The sequence below is a fragment of the Ananas comosus genome, linkage group 17, assembly GCF_001540865.1.
Source record: "Ananas comosus cultivar F153 linkage group 17, ASM154086v1, whole genome shotgun sequence".
NCBI lineage: Eukaryota > Viridiplantae > Streptophyta > Magnoliopsida > Poales > Bromeliaceae > Ananas > Ananas comosus.
Window position 1 is genome coordinate 640,671 of NC_033637.1, and position 21,314 is coordinate 661,984.

The 21,314-nt window shown below is 35.7% G+C and overlaps 4 protein-coding genes across 8 annotated transcripts; 2 read left to right on the forward strand and 2 right to left on the reverse strand.

Moving 5' to 3' along the window:
* On the forward strand, positions 693 to 4,712 carry LOC109722713 (putative HVA22-like protein g). Its single transcript, XM_020250829.1, has 6 exons — positions 693 to 980; positions 1,112 to 1,210; positions 2,876 to 2,932; positions 3,019 to 3,082; positions 3,178 to 3,384; positions 4,334 to 4,712. The coding sequence occupies exons 1-6, from the start codon at positions 949 to 951 to the stop codon at positions 4,496 to 4,498; spliced, it is 624 nt and encodes a 207-aa protein (XP_020106418.1). The 5' UTR covers positions 693 to 948; the 3' UTR covers positions 4,499 to 4,712.
* On the reverse strand, positions 4,705 to 5,914 carry LOC109722714 (forkhead box protein D1-like). The gene has a single exon (XM_020250830.1). The coding sequence runs from the start codon at positions 5,430 to 5,432 to the stop codon at positions 4,881 to 4,883; it is 552 nt and encodes a 183-aa protein (XP_020106419.1). The 5' UTR covers positions 5,433 to 5,914; the 3' UTR covers positions 4,705 to 4,880.
* Positions 6,791 to 8,812, reverse strand: LOC109722770. Of its 3 annotated transcripts, none has more exons than XM_020250902.1 (2): positions 8,705 to 8,812; positions 6,791 to 7,327 (listed from the first exon to the last, which is right to left on the reverse strand). In XM_020250902.1, the coding sequence occupies exon 2, from the start codon at positions 7,312 to 7,314 to the stop codon at positions 7,081 to 7,083; it is 234 nt and encodes a 77-aa protein (XP_020106491.1). In that variant the 5' UTR covers positions 7,315 to 7,327; positions 8,705 to 8,812; the 3' UTR covers positions 6,791 to 7,080. The 3 variants fall into 3 exon arrangements, with proteins under 3 accessions (XP_020106491.1, XP_020106493.1, XP_020106492.1); XM_020250904.1 differs by lacking the exon at positions 8,705 to 8,812 and adding an exon at positions 8,563 to 8,634; XM_020250903.1 differs by lacking the exon at positions 8,705 to 8,812 and adding an exon at positions 8,083 to 8,526.
* On the forward strand, positions 15,762 to 21,277 carry LOC109722710. 3 transcript variants are annotated; one of them, XM_020250824.1, is made up of 9 exons: positions 15,762 to 16,011; positions 16,292 to 18,535; positions 18,992 to 19,118; positions 19,260 to 19,330; positions 19,435 to 19,676; positions 19,880 to 19,966; positions 20,192 to 20,291; positions 20,539 to 20,737; positions 20,815 to 21,277. In XM_020250824.1, the coding sequence occupies exons 2-9, from the start codon at positions 16,328 to 16,330 to the stop codon at positions 21,015 to 21,017; spliced, it is 3,237 nt and encodes a 1,078-aa protein (XP_020106413.1). In that variant the 5' UTR covers positions 15,762 to 16,011; positions 16,292 to 16,327; the 3' UTR covers positions 21,018 to 21,277. The 3 variants fall into 3 exon arrangements, with proteins under 3 accessions (XP_020106413.1, XP_020106414.1, XP_020106415.1); XM_020250825.1 differs by having other exon boundaries at positions 20,818 to 21,277; XM_020250826.1 differs by having other exon boundaries at positions 20,857 to 21,277.

Genomic DNA, 21,314 nt, shown 5'->3' on the forward strand with positions numbered 1-21,314 from the left:
AAATATTTTTTTACCTCTAATTTAATTTTTTAAATAAATTATTATTTATTTTCAGTTATTAGTGCAGTGGCAAAGGATAAAAGATTTGATGATTGATATCCGAGGTCTTAAGTTTGAAATCTAATTGCTTCACATTTCTAACTAACGAATAGTATACTAACTTTTTCTCTAAAAAAAATACTTTTATTTATCACAATACTGAATATATTATAAACTAACCAACTATAATAATAACAAAAAAAAAAATAACATATTAAATTATATATATCTAGTATTTTAGAAAGTAAAAAAAAAAAAAAACCAAACGTGACGTTTTATAATAAATTAACTCTTTAGTTGTCAAAAGAAAAAAAAAAAAAATTTGAAGTGTTCCACATTCTTAGGTTGAACGAAATTTTCCGAACTCCGCAGCCCTTACCGAACCGGACCGCCGTAGACCGAACTCGCACAACCCCCGTAAGCCACGTGGCAGCCTCACAGGCTTCGACGGCTCTGAGGATCTCCCAAGTTGCAATCCCGAGTACCAATTCTAACGGTGGGTCACACGTGAAATGACAAAACTACCCCTCCCTCCGCCACTAATCCACTATGGTCACGGATGCCATGGTCAACCGTTTACAAATCCCACGAGATACCCCTCATGCTCCCACCCCTCAAGTCCTACCATATTACATTACCGTCCATCCCACTTTTCCTTGGCGTGCACTTCTTCCGAGGCCCCCCCTCTTCTTCCCCGCAAAGCAACCCTTTTCTCCCCCCACCCCTCTCTCTCTATCCTTCATCGAGACGCCATTTCCGTACTCGTAAGCTTTTTCCCAAACAAGTATTTGTTTATTGGCGATCGAAGAGCGAGATCTGAGTTCCTCACAAGTGCTTTTGCTTATCGAGCTCGAGATCACTTCTCCGCCCCCAAGTCGTAATCAGAAGCGCATTTTTTTTGTTTCGAAGATGTTGGGGGACTTCCTCACCAATATACTTGTGTAAGTATGATCAAATTCGTTGCAGTTATCTGTCGTTCTCGTTTTCCTTTAATTTGATCCTTGAATTGATCCGCGATATGAGCTTTTGTTGTTTTTAAATAAAAAAATTGGGGAAATGATAATTGTTGTAGGTTGCTGTTCGGATACGCTTATCCCGCATTCGAGTGCTTCAAGATGGTGGAGCAGAGACCAGGCCAGATCGAGCAGCTTCGATTTTGGTGCCAATACTGGTAAATTTAGTCCTGTTTCTTCAAATTAGTTACTCTGTTTCTTCTTTTTTAAAAAAAACAAAGAAAAGAAAAGTCCTGTTATTTTTGAAGCTGCGATTAATGAATAAAAACTTAGGAGTTTCTATATATGATGATTCTAACTTGTTATGATTGGTTGGTGGGGCTGATTCTAATAGTACATGAGAGAGAATTAGCTTGGAGATTGATTTCTTTGAGGAAATAAAATTTAATCTCAGAGGAATAATTAGTCAATGTTTTGAGCTTAATTTTTTTGCCCCGTTTATTAGGGATTGATTTGATGCACAAGGTTATCATAGGATGTGGGGTTCAGTTAAATTCAATGACTTGGAATAGGAATTATGTGGCTCTCCCCTGATTCAGAACAGAGACTAGTCAATTTTGTTAAACAGAGACCTAGTCATTTCCAACTCCTCTTTTTTAAAATTTTTTTTTATTTTTGAAAACTAAGTATGTCTCCGCGCTTGAAATGGACCAATTCAGAGATAGAGATTTGAGACATGCCTGAGAGAGCGAAAATGGATCCGGCACGGATCAAAGAGAGGACAAATCACATCTGAGTTCATTTTCGTAATCTTTACCCTTTTCTTTTCTTTTTTTTTCTCTCTCTCAAAAAAAAAAAAAAAAACTTTACCCTTTTTCTTTTTTTAAGTCTTGAGTTCACTTTTCCTCCAGGAGTGCAAACATAAATACATAAATTAATGGGCTTGCTAGTGTTGGAGACAATTGATGATTAACCGGATAGACATATTAAATACCCATTTTCAGTCTTAGCTTACACAGTTATAATAAGTTAGTTACATAATGAATCAGAGAAATCTAAAAGATATGAGTTATTCTTTATGCTTGTTTGTTTCCCACAGGCGATTCTGGTTATGTTAAGAATTTCTTTTGCTGAGCTTTTCGCTAACTATATGTTGTGATTTGCTTCTTCTGAGTCCTGCTTTTGGGTTTTTGCTTTTGCTGTAGTTTTTAGTTCTTTAACTCTTTTTATCTACTTCTCCTTTTTCTTTGGGCCCATTTGGGCCTTTCCCGGGCCCTCCCTGTGTGTTTCGGCTTTTCTCAGAGCAGGTCCAGAGTTTTTCAGCCTATTTCCTCCCTCAGGAAAGCAAAAGGCAAAAAAAAAAAAACAAAGAAAAGAATTTCAATTGTTGAATACATCTTGAATAACAAATCGGCATTGTATCTAAATGTTGGGATTTTTTGGTCGTACAACCAGTAATAGGGTAACGAAATTGTAAGGTAGTTTATGTCTCTAAAATAACCAAAAGTTGGAGACAATCTTCGGACCAATTCAGGCAAAAAGGGCGTCACAAAAATCAGACAATAGATGTACCATCCTCGTTCATTGTTGCAAGTTTTTAGTTACCAACAGAACAAAAGCTGAAAAACTAATGATCATCTCATAGAAATGGATTAGTAGATTCGGAGATAAACATGTAGGAGGAAATAAATGCAGTTGCAGTGGAAAAGGGTGTGAAGGGGTTTCAGCGGATAACTAATCAGGGCTCAAAACAATTATAGCTACCAAACAAGTATTTCAAAATTCATACAGCACCTTTTCCTTTCGCTGTTCTACATTTTCTATGAGCTTCAAATGTTTCCGCCAGCATGTGCTCACTTTGCTTCTGCTACACCAAACTGCAGGATTATTGTTGCAATCGTCACAGCGTTTGAGAGGCTAGGAGATGTATTCGTATCATGGTAACAACGATTCAAGTTGTTAATAATGGTTTCACTTTTGCCGGTTGATGCAATTGTTTTAACAACCTTTTCTTTGTTCATGAAAGGTTGCCAATGTATGGAGAAGCAAAGTTAGCCTTCTTTGTCTACTTGTGGTACCCGAAAACAAAGGTAATCCGAGAACCCCGCCAAAACTTATATCAACGTAACATTGCAGTAAAAAGAAGGATTTCGCGTCAATATTGGAAACCTCTTCTTATTTACAGGGCAGTGATCTAGTCTACGACACTTTCCTGCGGCCGTTGGTTATGCAGTATGAGCCAAATATCGAGCAGAGGTTGCGGCACCTGAGGGCTAGATCGGGGCAGCTGCTCATCTTCTACATCAAAAACTTCACCGACAAAGGAACGCAAATGTTCCTCGAGGTCCTTAAATATGTGGTCTCTGAGAAATCTAGACTAGTAGACTCCGAGGTAATTTTTTTTGCTTTTACTTCTATGCTTTAATTCTGTTAATGCATTGTAGGTGTCGATTTTGTGCATCTAAGTCGTCGGATGAGTTTTGCCTGGTAGTTAGAGGACAACATAAATATACTTATAATTAAGGTGATAATGATCGAAGCTGTCCTAGTTAGTTACTGGTTTGTTGACCGACTTCTGCTGACATTGACCAAAAAAAAAAAAAAAAAAAATCTGCACAGCCAAAATAAAACATCATTGGTGATGTATTAATTTGTAATTAAATATATCAAATATTTTGAATACATTGACCATGATGGAGAAGTTAAGTTTGATCCAAAGTAATCCTCTATTATTAATTAGTAGTGCTTAAAATTAGAACCTATAACCGGCCAAGTTTCCGAGTCGACCACCTCACTTCTTTTCCATTTTGGCATGAGCTTACACTAGGATAACCATACATTGGGAGAGTAAGTGTTCTTAGGACTCTTCTTTGCCTCTTAAACACAAAATTATCAAAAAAATATGTATTGCAAGTTAAGCGACGTGCTCAGTGGATGAATTGGTAGAGCGGATCCAAGTAATAATCTCTTCTCTTTGCCAACCACACACATGGCTGAACAGAGCAACAGACGCAGGCATATCCTGCTACGCAACTCTCTATTTTTGGGGCTTTGTTTTGCTTCCCAGTGGCTGTGGGCTCTTTTAAGGCTTATGGTAGAAGCGGAATTATATCGTGTAGGGGAAATGCGATGGTGACACATAACAAAGCAATAGCGAATCCAATCCAAGAATTGGACCCACCTTGTTTCCCCCCCCCCCCTAAAAACTTTTGCTCTGTAGCAACTAGACAGTGCCAAATCAGTTGAAACCAACCATTCAAGGCAGCGCCACCTCTTTCACTTCCTTTATTATAATTTTGTTTTATGCCATGTTTATTTTCCTAACGCTCAATCTCTAACAGGGGAACAAGCGGTCGGGATCGCACCCGATCACGATCAAGCGGCCGACCGTCTTCGACGAGCTCACGGCCGACGAGTGGCGGCCGGAGGCTTATGCCGACGCGGTTGAATCCCCACGCGCTGCTGCACGTGCGAAGCCGCGGCGCTCCTGGTTCAGCAAGCACTAGGGAGGATACGTGTGTAAAGTGAAACAGGAGAGTACATAGAATACAATGTGGATGCGAACTTGCCAAGATAGGATCATGCAGATTTATAGATGAAACAGTGGTGATTGTTATTTTCTTTTTGTATTTTCTTTTTTCTTTCTTTTTTTCCCCCTATTTCCTTTCTTAGCACTAATTATTATTTGATTAAATTCACAAATCCCTATCTGTTAGCATCTATTTGTTCGTCCCATTCTTCTATCTATTTACAAATCAGGACGTAACCAGAAGAAAGAAAAAAAAAAAAAAAGTAAACCAAAATCAAATTCAACAAATTGGAAGAAATAAGAAAATTGTAATAGCGTGAGACGGCCATCGCGAGCCTCGGTGCTTACCGCCGCCGCCGTTATCGGCCGAAGAGGCGGCCGAGGAAGTCGAAGCAGGGGCCGAAGAGCGCGGCGGCGCCGCCACGTCCGGCGCCGCCGCTGCTGCAGCAGCAGGCGAGGGCGAGGAGGAGGCGGCAGAGGCGGCTGCGGCGGCGGCGCGAGGGCTCCCGCATCGACGGCGTCGGCTGCAGGTAGGCGTACGCGGCCTGCTTCACCAGCGGGTTGCTGATTCGGATCTCCGCACAGCTCCCTCCTCCTCCTCCGCCGCCGCCGCCGCCCATGGGGGAGTCGGCTGCGGCGGAGGCGGAGGAGTACCTCGGCGACGAGAGGATGTCGCGGAGGCTTGTGTATCCCCGCTCGGATCCGAAGCTCCCGCTCTCTAATTCCGAGCCGCCGCCGCCGCCGCCGCCGCCGCTGCCGTTGGGGATCTCGATCGCCGGGAGCACCGCGGTGGCCCTCCGCCGCAGCGAGGGTTGCTTCTTCTTGTCCGACGACGACGACGACGACGACGATCTCCAGTGGCGGAGCTCGAAGTCGCCTTTGCGGCTTCGGCTCGTCTCCTCGCCTACCATGGAAGGGCCCGCGGAGGAGGCGGAGGAGAGAAGAAGAAGAGGAAGAGGAGGAATAGGAGGGGGTCAGCGGAATAAGTATCGAATAGTTAATACCCGATCTATAAAATAGGTTTTTGAAATTGATGTGTGTGTGTAATAATATTGTGGTTTAGGGCGAAAAGTAAGAGCTCCAGAAAATTTGGGCCGTGTGAACGGGTTTTGGAGAGATCGAGGGAGACGGGGACGAATCGTGGCCGTCGGATCGGAGGTGACCCAACCTGCGTCTGATTTCTGATGCGCTGTTGTTGGTGCGCTCAATTATTGGATCCGCGTCAGCGCCTTAATCCCGTTCTCTGTCACGCCGCTCACTAATTAGGCTTTTAATTTTTTTTTTTTCGGGGGGTTACAATTAATTAATTAAATTAAGTTAATTACAAGTAAACAGCGACGATCAGGAAGCTAATTAATTAAATAATGATGTAATTAATTAACGAGGGAAGAGGTGGTGGCGTGGTGGGGCGTCCGAATCTTGATGCGATTCGGAATGGAGGATGGGGATTGGGGGTGCTGTACTGGGGCGGGTTTGACCCGGGTGGAGTTGGCCGCCCAGTGGAGCCGCGGGGAGTGGCAGACCCGAAGTTCAAGGTGTGGCCGCTCTCTCGTTGCAGTTCAGCGTGGGGCCTATCATGGTCGGAGTTCTCTACCAAACGTTTTATCTAAAATAATAAATAATAAATATATGTATATAATGGATCATTATCTTGTATATATAATAGTATTAAAGATTTACGAAAAGTGTTTTTCTTTTATATATTATTTCTATTTAAAATTATAACATTAGTCCGCGATTAATTTTTTTCTTCTCCAATGGCTTACTAAACACCCATAAAATATCTTGCAGAGAACACCACCCCAACCTTTATCTGGATTTAATTGGTGATATATTATTTTTGTTTAAAAGCGTTGCCAATGAATTAAAATGTTTAACTAATTTCCGCTCTATCATTGTTGCGGAATTTTTTTTTTTTTTTAAAAAACCTGTTAAATTTACATACCTGAACTTCTGTTCTGGTTTTCAGACAATTAAACGCTGATGATGCTTAATCTAACTTTTTAACATAATACAGGTGGCTCTTGGAAGCTTTTGCTGGACAAAACGGAACTGTTAACAACAAAAAATGAGGGATTTAAAAAAAGCATCAAATTCTGGATCCATCTCATCAGCTGCACTCCTCTGATCTCACAAAAGAATACAACTCCCTGGCGATGAGTTCGTTCGTCTGCTACACTCCAATCGCTGTCCCACGCTCAAGCATTTGTATGAACAAAACAACCATTAGATCATAAAAACTGCTTACCGAGATAGAGACAGAAGAAAATTCACCAATAACTCAAATTCCATTTCACTTGGAACTCAGATCCCATTTTAAGCAGCAAAGCTAGTAATCTGGCAAGGCAGCATCTAAGCTCAGAAAGTAGCACTTCTTTACATTATAAGATAAATATAGAATAAGAAAACAACCTCTGCCCACCAAAAGTCTGGGACTTGCAGAAAGGTAGTCCAATTTCTAGGCAAAAAAAAAAAAAAACAAATGACATTGTGATCTACTGGGCGGACGGATCTGCTTAGATTGCCTAAAGTAAAAGAACCAACAATGAGAATATACATCTACTTGACCAACTGAGCAAGATCGGGATCATTCGTGTCCAAATCAAGCCAGCCGTATAGGCGCATGTACTCAATGTAATGATCGGGAGGCTTTACAGCTCGAGGATTCCTTGGAGCAAAAGCATGCAACCTTCGTACATCTCGGGCCAGCCATCGAACAAAGGCTCGATCCAATGGAGGCATAGCTCTTACTAATATTTCCTCGCGCTCTTGCTTCGCTGGCTTGTTCCCCATCTCAACTCACAATCTGAAGAGAGAAGGAAAAGTAAGGAATCAAATTCTCAGAGACAACTATCAATGGAAAGACGCGAAAAAGAATTCAGCATATGTTGTTCTAATAAATGTCGGGAGCACAAAAGAAGCCTGCTAGCAATTATGATATAAGTTGGATAATATCAACAATTTTCACTATTTTTGTTTTGTTCAACCACAACACATTTCCCACACTGAGCAATATAATCAGGCTCTTCAGTTCAACCAAAAAAAGACAAGATACTTGGGTCAATTGGCCTCCTTTATTCTGTTTTTCTTGGTGTGCAAACTTGTCTTCTTCAAGAGCTACCTACCTGCTGCTGGTTTCAAAGATTATACTGAAAAAAAAAAAAAGAAGGAAGACACGCCTGATCCAACAAGATGTCGTTTATTCTATCTACTAGTGTGGGTGCAAAATCAGAACAAAGATGTAAATTTATGTTCGTCTCGCCCTTAAAACAATACTTGAAGTGAAAAAAAAAACCCCTCGAAAATGACACTCTAGATTTCTCCACTAAAAAACTCAGACAACTGTCAGTTAACCTGTATGCAAATTTCTTTCTCTAAAAAGCTCAGACAACTGTCAGTTAACCTCGACACACTATGAGATCTCAGCACCGCAATCGTCCGTTGCCTAATCTCTCTTCGTTAATCCAGAAACAGCAGAAAGAACCCCCATTTCTAAAAACACAGACATACTCCGCCAAGAAAACATCCGTTAGCCGCTCGTTAATTTGAAGCAGGCTCGACCTTTAGATGCAAATTATTGTTCTTAGAAGATCGATAGTCCAGATGTCGCTTGAGTCCGAGAAGACACCACGGCTCAAGACTTCTTCTTTAGAGACAGATGTTGAACTCGCAGTTCAGCAAATGTTTGTTGGAGCACGAAGAGACCAAACAAGATGTAGACGAAGCAACGCAGATCATAATTCCGCACTTTTTTCATTTTGAAGAACTCTTTCCAGTTTCCACAAATCAATAGGAGTAAATTCATGTCGATTCCGCAGCAATCATCTCAAAAGAGTCTACAAAAATTGGCATTACAGCAAACAAGTCTCCACTGAGTACATGACAGATTTTTTTGTTTTCCTAACCTACATGGCACAAATATTACCTTAAAAATCTGTAAAAATGCTAATTCACAATTAAAACATGATCTGTGAAACGGAATGCTGAGATTCTAAATCAATTCTCGAATTGCGTCGAAGGTAATTGAATGCGTGAGACAACCTTCCAAAGGTGAATTAGGGTTTCGAAAGGGGCTAATCTAAACATAATAAAAGGAAAAGAAAAATTGAAATAGTAAAGATAAATTGAGATTACAGAAGGAGAAGAGAAAATACAAAGAATTTTTGGGTGAGAAATTGCGTACCAACGTGGAGCCTTTGCCGGTCGAATGTTCGCGTGCACCAAAGCATCCGGGGGGGGGGTTCGAAGATACAAGGCAAGATAAGGATTGAATGGACGGACAGATGGATAGATGGTGATGAAATGTCACCGTCGGATCTCCTGGAGAAATGCTGTGTGTACAATTGTACATACTGCAACAGAGCGTACACCTAACATTTATCTAATAATGTACAAATTTATCCAAGTTCTTTCATATTTTTTGTTAAAAAATTAATAAAATATAAATAGATTATTAATTAGAGCTATCAAAAACTGTATTGTGTACTTTACGCTCGAATGTATGAATAGTATTGCCATTAGTAAATTGGAAGAGCAGGAACAAATTTTACAGTAATCTTAAATACCTCATCAAAATATTTATCAATACGCATACACTACAGCTATATGCACATAAAATTATATTATTATATAAATAAAATTTATATAAATAAAGATGCATGAATGCCATAAAAATAATGTTGATAAAGCTGAATGGTATGCGTTGCATTCCGTTTTAATCAATAAAAGGTAATTTTTAATTCTACATACATGCACGTACAATAAGGGAGCAAAGCTGCAAAAGTTCTCTATATATTGTAGATGTGATAATAAATTCATATAACACTCTATGTATAAAATGGTTAAAAACTTTCACATTAGTTTAAAGTTCGTAATTAATGTTTGTGCTAAAATGATTCATATATATATATATATATATATATATATATATATATATGAGCTCCTATATATGCTTTTAAAAGTACCAAGTTATTGGTGCTTGTAGATTTTTAGCCGTTGGATTAAGAGATGTGCGATTAGGATGATGTGGACCCCCTAGGATTGAGTGGGTGATTAGTTGAATAGTATAATCTAACGGTTAAAAATAATCCGAGGAGTAGATCTGAAGGGTAAAAAATTTACAAGCACCAAATGCTTGGTGCTTTTACAAACACCATAGTCGGACTCATATATATATATATATATATATATATAGTCTTTTTTGAAAAAAAAAATTTATGCGTCAAATAACAAATTTCTCTTTATATGGATATTTGTGCTAATTATGGTTTCATTAGAAATAAAGCAACAATTAAATCATATAACAAAATAATTGTTGTTCTCCAAAAATTTATGGTATTAATTTTTTTTATATTTACATTTAGCAACTCTCTTCCGGTTTCTCTCTATTTATTTACCTATTTTCGTTCCCTAACCTTCCTTTGAGAATTACGGACGGTTTCTAATACAAATGATAAGAAATTTGGTACTTGGTATTTGAGATCTTATATTAGAAACCTAATTATTTCATATTTCTAGTTAAATTTATTTTTTAAAAAATAAATAAAATAGATAGTATGTGGTATTTTTCTAAAAAAAAAAAATCTATGACAATGATGAGCCAAACTATCATATAAGAACGTAAAATAGGCAAAAGAGTGTAGAAAATATAAGATCGCTATATATATATATATATATATATATATAAATAATAATATAAATTTTAAAACTTCTTATGAATTGATGAACGCCCTACTATCAACAAGAATTAAAATTTATTATTAGGCCTCAGAACTTTTCAAAAAAAATTTATAGTATTACAAAATTTTTCAAATTTTTTTAAGAAAAAGCAGTACTTTTTCTCTTTTCATACCAAAATTCATTTATTCGCAAAATTTTAAAAAACTTATAGTCAACTAATTATTATCTAGATATTAATTATAATGTTATATAATTAACTTATAAATAACTATAATGTTGAAAATTATTTTAAATTAGTGCAATTCTTATTTTTAATTTAAATTCTATCATTTTAAAAAATATTTAAAATTTTACAAAATACTAAACTTCAATTAGTGTCTTAACTATATAACCTTTAATTACACTTTTGTACCAACAAAATTTTAAATTAAATGACGAATTATGATGATGAAGGTGAAAAAAATATAGTGTAGTAGAGTTAATTTCTTAAAACTATTAAAACAAAGTTTAAATATGCAAAATCATAAAACAGATAATATTATTTGTTAAAAAAATAAAGTCATCTAATTACTATCTAGATATTCATTACAATGTTGTATAATTAAATTATAAATCACAATTGACACCGTTCCTAAAGTTGATGGATGAAGTCATTAATCACTTAATAAATATTCGTTTTGAAATAAGCGTGTCCCTTCGTTTTTCTATAATTGTCTTTTTGTTTTCTTAAAATGAGTTATGATAGTCTAGAATTGTATGTGTCTTTTAGTATTCCTAAAAGTGTCTTTTAATTTCTCTATGAAATTAAAGAGTGCATTAATGTATAGAGAATATGAAGGGTCATTTGAGAGGCTATAAATATGTAATGATTTTATGATGAAAAGCAAGTTAAGTTGAGTTGAAGTTTCTACTTTTATTTGAGAATAAGGATTTCTTCTTCCTCCTATCTCTTAGGCAGATTTTCTGTGAGAGAAGAGTGTTGTTCAACCATTGTGTTGGTGGATTCCGCATAGCGGTGAGTGTGCTCGAGTTCGACGTGGTGGATTCTACGCCGGGTCGAGTATTTATCGTGTTATATTGGTCCTATCTCCGCGTCCCCTCTAAGTTCCGGCGTCAACAATAATGTAGAAAATTATATTAAATTAGATATTTATAAAATTTTACAAAACACTAAACTTCAATTAGTATCTTAAGGTTAAAAATATAATCTTTAATTTTACTTTTATACCAAGAAAATTTAAATTAAAAGACAAATTTGATCATGAAGGAGAAAAAAAATATAGTGTAGTAGAGTTCATTTCTAAAAATTAATAAAGCAAAGTTTAAATATGTGAAATCATATAATAGATAAATATAATTTTTTTGAATTGTTTGGACTTAAATTTAAATACCTTTTTCCTTCTCTTGTATACAAAATATAATTGTGATTTTGTTCCAATAAACTCATAAATTACATTGCGAATTTCGATGAGGAAGCTACAAACAAAAATGTAGTGTACCAGAGTTAACCTTTAAAAATCAGTGATGTAAAATTTAAAATGCAAAATCACAAAATAGATAAACATAATTTGTTTGATTGTTTGGATTTAAATTTAAATTCTGATAGATAAAGTTTATTAGCTCATGATTGATGTTGTGGACATTTTCCATCCTCTATTATTGATAGGAAGTAAAAGATTTATTGAAAAGAATATTCATCTTGTGTATGATATTCTCTATAGCCAATATTAAAAAAAATAGTAGATAATTTATATTTAATTTTAAATTTTAAAATAATTTTTAAAAAATATAATTTTTATAAATAGTTTATTCTAATAATACATATTATAGAGGTTTAAATTGTAATTTTAAATTTATAAATTAGAATGATTGTGCTTTATATATATGGCTCAACAACCTTTATTCTTCCGGTAGTGCCCAAGAAATGTATGTGCTCATAGAAATGAATAGTTTATAGTTTCTTCAATTAGTAGAGAAAAAAAAAAAATTATGTGCAATCCTTTTATCTTTCAAGTATAGGAGAAATGGAGGTTTAAATATTTTCTTCTACAAACAAAAATATTAGAACTTTTTTAATTAATAAAGAAATAAAAAATTTAATATTTGATTTCTTCATCGTCTTGGCATCCGATAAACGTGGTGTGAAGAATCGAGATGTATCTTCTCCAAGATATGAAAAAATTCCTCCAAGAAACAAGGAGTTAAGAGTTTTGGCGAAAATGTATCTTCTCTAAAAAACGAAGAGATTTCTTCAAGAAACGAAGAGATTGAGGAGATATATTTTGTCCAAGAAAGAAAGAGATTTCTTAAAAAAATAAAGAGGTTGAATAAAAAAGTGTACACTTTAAATAAATGCAATTAATAATTATTAAATATTTGTAAATTATTTATTTTTATTATTTCTCTATTTTTTTTTTTTATATTAGTTGCCATGGGCAATGACATTAATTAGAACTTGAATTTGAAGAGAAAAGAACTATTAGAAAAAAATATTCTAAATATTATGTGAATTTCAATCAATTTGATGATGTTTATTTAATTGGTCTTCATACACTTACTGAACAGTTAGTTTTGTAAAATTATTTGTTTAAATTTTTTTTGTTAATATGTACTTTTTTTGAATTTTTTTAAAAATTGATTATTTACTTATATTTGAGTGAATTGTATACGATAAAATTGTACTTGTAGTAATCTTTTTAATTTACTTTCATATTTTTCGATGATTTGATGAATTAGTTGCATAGTAACTTGCTTTCACTTTGTAAATTAATTGTCTTCTCTAAAATATTATATAAAATAATTAATTAATGGCTAAATTATATAAAACCTCCCTGTCAAAATCCGATTTTTTACTTTTTTCCTCTGTCATTTAAAAACTTACACTTTGCTCCGTTGTAAAATAAAAAATAGTCATAAGAGGTATGGTGTAAACTGTGATACAAAATAACCATTTTGCCCCTCATCATTTTTGGCAACAGGAGAGAAGGCTGAGGGCATTTTTGACATAAAAATATATATAATAATATTTTATAAACAGAACCCTAACGGATCACTAACGGCAGGGGGTGAAGTGAACATTTTTCATTTTACAAAAGGGCAAAGTGTAGGTTTTTAAATGACAGGGGGAATGTGAAAAATCAAATTTTGATAGAAAATTTTCTGTAATTTAGCCTTAATTAATTATCACTTTTATCTTGTTATTTTAATAAAACTTTTGTTTTAGCACTTGACATTTATTTTGTAATAACAACAAATGGTTACATCCTGACCGTTGATATTTCTAGGAATACAATTGAAAGTTTTATTTGTTCAACTAATAGTTGTTTTTTCTTTTCTAACAAAATTTCATAACTCAATTAAGAGGTACCCATATAAAATATTACAAACTTTAAACAAAATACACATAAGTATTATATATAGAAAATATAGCAAAATGAAAAATATAAATTTGAATCAATAAGAAGTAAGATTTTTTTCTCTAAATTATACTCATAAAAAAATTCTTGAAGACGATGACGAAGTTTCAGTGATGAATATCACCGAGTCAAAGTTTTCTCGCTTCAAAAAAAAAAAAAAATCATCAATGACAACAACTAAGACAATAAAATTAGAATGAATTTAACTCTTCTTTCATTACTTCATTTTAATCTAATCTATTTTCATGTATGGATGTTCAAATTTACGTTTTTATTTTACTATATTTTCTATCCAGTATTTTGTTTATAGTTTGGAATATTTTATAATTTTTTAAATATGACATTACTATTTAAATATAATATTATTTATTCATTAATTTATTAATTTATTTAATTATATTAGAAAAATCTATACGTGCAACGCACGTGCACTGACTAGTATATATATATATATATATATATATACACACACACTTAATAAAACTCTCCCCGTTACGATGAGCACCCAAAATGTTCACATATACCATCACTCCTTCCCCAATTTCATAACTGTAGCAGAAAAAATTATAAGTAAAGTAAATAAGAATATATATAGAAATATAAGAATATAATATATTTATAAAATGTTAACATTTTTAAAAGGTATAAATGTAAGTAAAAATTGAGTTCATTACACCATAAATAACAGCCTTAATTGTTTTATCAAATATTCAAACACAGAACTAAATTTATTGTATGAACATTTTGTTACCATAAATAGCATTCCAGCCAACTGTCATCTACGTACCTCCTTCATAATAATCATGTGTTTGAAACTTTATTATAATTTCTAAAAAGTTAAATTCGATGAACATGCTGGCAACGCTTAAGCTACTTCTGGGTATCCAACTAACTTACTATACTCTCTCTCTAAAACAATTTTAAATCCGTGAATATTTTTAGCAATCAATATTTGCTCAAGTATAAATAAATTATATTGAGCATCTCTCACGTGCTTTTTTGAACGCATGAAGCTTTCTATGCTTTCGTGTTGTTTATGATGATGTGACATTCAATTCGATAATCGATTTAGTTATACATGATTTATACTGTTAGAATTATCTAAAAATTAAATTTTATAATTTTTTATATCATTTTCTAAGTAATTAAAGGGTTTAAAAATAACTATTATAACGACCGATACGCGCGGTACATGTTTGTTAGTTCAACCATGTAGAAAAATTCAAATTAAATTAAAATTTAATAAAAAGCTATAATTGCGATCATTAACAAGATCAACACTTTTGATTTGAAATTTATATATTTTTTTACTAATTTTTAGGAAATTTTTATTTTCAATCATTTATTTTCAATTTTTTTGTTCACTAGGCAAGCGAGTCATAAAAATATAAAACTTAATTTTTAAATAGCTTTAATACTGTAAATTATACTTAACAAAGCTAATAATCAGATTCAACCTTCATCATCAAAAAAAATTTAAAAACACGAAAATATTTATACTTTTTAAAATATTTATACTTTTCAAAATATTATTTCTTAGCTCCTACAATATGAACTTGTAAACAACCGTCCCTAAAGCAAGTATTAAATAAAATAAATAAAACGAATAGCATACTATCTATCAAGCTAAAAAAAAAATAAAATTGTAATTATATAGTTTTTTTTTTTTTTTTTTTAATTGCCCTCTCCCTGACATATATTTCTTCCAAACTTCCAATCCCCGTCGCTGTCGCACGTGATTCCAATCCAGCTGGTCCCTACTCTCCAATCGCGACCTGCCCTTTTCGCCGTACTCTTCACACCCAGCCTCGTCGCGTGACAGATCATTTACCCATCTCAAAACACCAAACACGGTGCAACCATCAAATCCATCGTTACACGAATATTAACGTACACGTTTCCATCATCCAAGACCTTTCTACCCATCTTCCTGTTCATCTAGAATACTATTTCATGAACCCGATACCGTGATTCGCGGAGCACTGAAAGCTACGATAAGAAGCTTATACGATGCCTAGCTGTAATGACCAATTACGGAACAGTTCGGTTTAAGTTAAGCTAATCCGCGAGTTATTATAACGAGCTCGAGTAATGCACTAATGCCTCTGAGAGGAATTAGATCATTCCCTTCGATTCCTACTTAAATAAAGGCCGCGTGATGAATAAATATCCGTACGTAGCGAACCCCTACATTTCTACGTCCCTTTTATAGCGAAAAAGCCATGGCGTGAAGTCCCAAGTTGATTCACTTCTCCGTTCCCTTCTCCGAGAAACGAGCGGAGGCGAAAACCCTAACACACTCGCTCGTCGTCCTCGTCGTGTTCGTCGTCTTCTTCTTCGATCCATGGCGATCCGGAGATCGAAGTAGCATGATGTAGGAATCGTCGCGTTTCGAGTAAGTCGGTTCGTTTCCATGAGTGTGAGATCTCTTTTCTCTTCTTCGATTTAAGCTTTGCGGGTTTCGATCGCTCTCGTTGCCAATGTATTGGGATTTAGCGTTGTGATCTCATGTACGTTTCGATGTGAGTTGTTTGAGCTTTGTCCTTGAGACTACTATTTGATTTGAGGAAGGAGCCCTTCTTTTTTGATTTCCAGGACCTGGGTTTTTTATGCGATTTTGTATTGCTTTTTGTGTTCAAATCATGAAGGGTGGGTCTTTTTTTACTTCTCTGCAGGATTAATTGTGTTATTCTCGTTAAAAAGTGGTTGAGATGTTACCTGGAGAATTGGAGAATGGCTCTTTCAATGGTTCCTTCTTGATACTTAATTTGGGGAACAATACAGTTGGATTGGGGAACCCTTGCATGTTTCCTATTCCGCCCAAATCTCTTCATCAGAGATCGATAGATGGGGCTCATGACAATTCAATCTCTATTGGGAACACAAATGCTAGTTCCAATATTCCCACAGAAGAATCACCTAGAGGATCATCGGAACATAAGAGGAATAAGATGTTATCTGATGAATCAGATGATCCTGACTGGGTGCCAGGGATGAGGGCTAGAAAGAGAAGCAGCAGTCTGGCTCTCAGAGCAGCAAAACCAAATGCACTTTCTCCTCCTGTCGGTAGTAACAATTCTGATATTTCACAGAGAGGTTTCAATGGTACAACTGCCTCAGGAACTGGACAGCCGCCGCAGTATCTGGTGGGCCTTTTGAACTTCTTCGGCTGGAAAGTGCTTTTTCGACCTGGGTTTGATGACTATGTTTATATATCTCCTGCTGGTATCACTTTCTACTCCCTTCCGAAGGCTTTTGAGACCTTTCTACTTGGTACTTCCAAGTATAAGGAGAAGCTGCCGGTGACATCTGTTGGAGAATTCCCTCTTAGAAGTGCTGATAATGGGAAGAGATTGCATGAGACAAAGAGGACGAGTTCAGTGGTTGGAGAGGGTGCCGCAGCTTCTATGTCAATTGAATGTGTTAATTTGACGCAATTCTCACAAAAGCCGGACAAAGTGGTTGAGAATACGAGAACCTGTACTGAAGATAATAAAGCGAAGAAGATTGCAGCGAGCAGCTGTTTGATCGCAAATGAAGCCAAAACTTGCAATGACGATGCACATGATGAAAGGAGAAATTGTAAATTTAGACGATCAGTTCGAATAACTAGGGGAGACATTATTGGAGCAAGTTCTGTGGATGCTGCTCAAACTAAGGCTGCATCATGTAGAACAAAAAGGGATGCAGTGGGTGATATAGTATCTGAATATCCAAATAATAAAGTTAGAAAGTCAAACTGTAGAGATATTGTTGTTTTAGAAACTGATCGAAGAAACCAAAAGTGTGTATCTAATAAGAAGAAGTTGGCTCGTGTTTGGCGGTCTAGGCGCGGAAATAGGAAACGTGTTCCCGTGGATGCTGAATTTAATGCTGAAAATATGGTTCATGACAACTTGGCTTCGAGCACGTCTGTTGATAATAATGCTGTTAGTGGGAATTTCTGTGCAAATGACAAAGGCTCTAGTGGTGGAGACAAAAAACTGGGTTCATCTAATATTACTGTTTCATGTCAATCTATTTTTAGTGATGATTGTGCTATAGCTGGAACTAGGAAATCAATGCGTATAAACGGAAAACACGTTCCTGTTAACAATGAATTGGAGTGTGAAATGGGTGCTGACGATGGCATATTTGAGCATTTTAAATCTGCAACTTCCAGAGTAGCAAAGAAGGACAAGCAGGAATTAGCAACTTCTGCTGAAGATGATGAAATGGATGTCAGCACTCATGTTTCTGATGATATGCAGTTCAAGCATAGTGATGCTAAGAACTTTGATTGCCAAAATTCCAAACCTCATAGACAGTTGGAGAGTCACGACTCAAAGAAAAACCATAATAATGAAAAGATTCCAATATCTGAAATGTCCTCTGCGAAAAGTCGGAAGACAGTTGTGAAAGAAAGTTTGATCAGTGAGAAGAAAAAGGGGAATCGAGCATGCCGACTAATTCTTAGGAGGAAAGGGAAAGACGACCGTAACAACAGATCTCCTCTAGAAACAAAATATACTATGCTGTCCTGGTTAATTGATGCAGGCGCTTTAACTGAAAATGAGAAAGTTATGTATGTATCAAAAAGCAATACAACTAATATTCTTAGTGGTTTGGTGACTAGAGTGGGAATTTGTTGTGACTGTTGTAAGGAGGTCATGTCATTGTTGAAATTTGAAGCTCATGCTGGTAGTAATCTTCAGCAACCTTGGAGTAACATTTTCCTGATGTCTGGAAAAACTCTATTACAATGCTTAAAAGAAGCTTGGGATCAGAAGAAGATGGAAAGCCAAACTGGTGTTGAAACAGTAGGAATTGATGATCTGGATCCTAGCGATGACACGTGCGGGGTTTGTGCAGATGGTGGGCACTTGATATGCTGTGATGGATGTCCTTCTACTTTCCATCAAGAATGTTTGATGCTTAAGGTTAGACTACGATGTTTTTTTTGCCATTCATTGACATCCGTTTTATTTTGGAATAACTAAATAATATGCTCGCAAATTTGCAGAAACTGTAGAGAGTGAAAGTCGGGATGATAATCCTATGATAGGACCTAGATCCTACATATAAAAGTTAAGAGCTGAAGGTGAACATATGAAAACTATAATTCCAACTGTGGTAGGATGAACAATGATTTATGATTCTGTTTTATTATTTCCAATTTTACCAGTATGGAAATCTTGATGACTAGTCGGTGACACGTATAATCCTCAAATGCTTTTATTTTGTATATGTTCCTTTCGTAAGTATTATGGGATTTCTCCTCCCGATTGAATTGTATCCTCTCTCTTAAGTTTTTACTTTTGTTGTACGGTCAGAGGATTTCATTTTGTTGAAATCCAAGCATAAATTGCTAATTGGGCTCTTTTGTTTTCCTTCAGGTTCTTCCAGAAGGCTGTTGGTACTGCCCTTACTGTAGATGTGCAATTTGCACAGCATCAGAATATGGATTGTATGGAGTTCCTGAGACTTTGAAATTGCTCATATGCAAACAATGTGGCCGTAAATGTAAGTAGACGACGTCATCACTGCATATATGTTTTACTTTCGCTGTTGGATGCTTGTTGTCCTGAAAACATTTATTATTATTATTATTATTATTATTATTATTATTATCTTTTACTGATATGGGCATAAATCCCTCTGCAGATCACCGAAAATGTTCATCAGGAAATGATACACTTGAAATGGGTTTATTCTGTGGGGAGAAGTGCAAAAAGGTAAATATTGCTTTCTGCCTTACAAGAACACATTTGCTATTCGAGACAACTATCTTTATATCTGTTTCTCAACGAATTTCTTGTAATTACTCTTTCCATTTCAGTTGGCGAATCAACTATCTAATGTAATAGGTGTTACAAATCATATGGAAGGTGGCTTCTCATGGTCTCTTTTACAAATTTTTGGTGAAGATGAGGCAGTATGCTCTAATTATAGAATGCCCTTTATACTGGAATGCAATGCCAAACTTGCCATGGCTCTCTCTGTGCTAAACGAGTGCTTTCTTCCTCTGATTGACCGAAGAACAGGCATGGACATGATTGGCCAAGCAGTTTTTAGCCGTGGGTAAGCTACTTATATCTTCTTAATGAATTCTGCCGATGAATTCTCATTGCAAACAATTCACAATCCTCCATACATCAACTGTTACAGCAACTTTCCTATAACATTCACACACACTTTTAGCAGTTAGCCTATGCATTTTTATATCTTTCATTTGCGCTCTTTTTATTAATGCTTTGATGTTAAATTTGTTTTTGTTTCATTAGATCAAGGTTTGACCGGCTCAACTTCCAAGGATTTTACACAGTGGTTTTGGAGAAGGATGGAGAAATTATTTCAGTAGCTTCATTAAGGTATGGACTTGTATCAACATTTCCCTACTTTTTGTTTCTTTTCTGTCACATTCTTTTTCTTTTGCGCTTTTATGTTGATCCACTATTTCTTTCTGGAGATGGAACATTTTGGCTCAGGATTTAACTGCGGCAGATTAGCTATGCTCTTAAACAGTCCTCCCAGATCTCCATCATAATCCTTCTTATAAGCTCCCTTTATTTTACACTCTTTTGATCCTTTAACAGGTTTCGAGGGACAAATTTTGCAGAAATGCCCTTTGTTGGTACACGACCGATATACCAGAGGCAAGGAATGTGTCATCGCCTTCTGCGAGCTGTCGAACAGGTGCCCAAATTATTTCCAATACACTATGAAATTGCTTGTCCTCATATTTTTAACCTACGCAAACTATTCAAACTAATATTTGTGTCCTCTTTTTGCCTCCTCTTCGTTGAACGTGGTTTCTTTAATTTATAAATTAAGGTTTCAAACCTGATGCCTTTCGGGTACTCATTTGCTCCTTAAATCTAAATAAATTAGATCTCTTTCCATGCTTGTCCTCACACAACCAAATTTTTTATTCGATTACCAGATGTTGTCGTCACTGCACGTAGAAAAGCTAGTAATTCCTGCCATACCTGATCTAGTGGAGACATGGACTCGGTCGTTCTCCTTCAAACCCTTGGAATCAGCTCTGAAGGATGAAATCAAGAACCTGAGCTTGGTGGTCTTTGCAGAGACAACTATGCTAGAGAAGCGCATATGCAGCGCAGCAGCAGCTCAAGAAGAGGGTATCTTTCATGCTTTGCCCTGTTTTTTTATTCAAAAATCATGTCTATATCCTAAGTCGTTCTATATGCTTCCTTAGCAGGTGATTTGCAGACTAATGAAATCTGTAGCTCTGCAACAGGCGCAGAGGAGGCCAAGGAACAACCGGGCTTTTGCGGTACAGGGTGGTGGACCCTCTCCTTCACTGCAGCTAATGATGCTCAACATAATTCATCCGTTGCCCATATTGACTCCATATATTGTGCCCTTTCCTTCGACGATCTTATCAAAATCAGAGACTGAACCGCTTTTGCTGCATGAATTTTGTGCTGTTACTCAGGGTATCAGGGTTTCTTTCTACACAATTTTTGTCAGCTATAGTTTTCTATGCTGTTTTTAACTAGGCAAATAGAGAATATAAAGAGCTTGTAAAGTCACGAAATTGCTCTACATGAAGTGACATTTTGTAAAGGCTCGTTGGTTTTGTATGTAGTCTTATCCGTGAAATTTGTTTTCCAGTGTTTGCTTGAGTTGGTAATAACAGCAAATATAGCAGATTTCAGTATATACGCATCTGGCTGGAAGTGTTGAGACATTTCA

Excerpts from the sequence above, each read along its gene's own strand:
- LOC109722714 (XM_020250830.1), bottom strand. The coding sequence starts at position 5,432 with ATGGTAGGCGAGGAGACGAGCCGAAGCCGCAAAGGCGACTTCGAGCTC.
- LOC109722710 (XM_020250824.1), top strand. The coding sequence starts at position 16,328 with ATGTTACCTGGAGAATTGGAGAATGGCTCTTTCAATGGTTCCTTCTTG. Across the intron at positions 19,967-20,191 it reads ATTTCAGTAGCTTCATTAAG|GTTTCGAGGGACAAATTTTG; the intron begins GTATGGACTTGT and ends ATCCTTTAACAG. Across the intron at positions 20,738-20,814 it reads AGCAGCAGCTCAAGAAGAGG|CAGGTGATTTGCAGACTAAT; the intron begins GTATCTTTCATG and ends ATGCTTCCTTAG.
- LOC109722713 (XM_020250829.1), top strand. The coding sequence starts at position 949 with ATGTTGGGGGACTTCCTCACCAATATACTTGT. Across the intron at positions 1,211-2,875 it reads CGATTTTGGTGCCAATACTG|GATTATTGTTGCAATCGTCA; the intron begins GTAAATTTAGTC and ends ACCAAACTGCAG. Across the intron at positions 2,933-3,018 it reads GGAGATGTATTCGTATCATG|GTTGCCAATGTATGGAGAAG; the intron begins GTAACAACGATT and ends TGTTCATGAAAG.
- LOC109722770 (XM_020250902.1), bottom strand. The coding sequence starts at position 7,314 with ATGGGGAACAAGCCAGCGAAGCAAGAGCGCGAGGAAATATTAGTAAGA.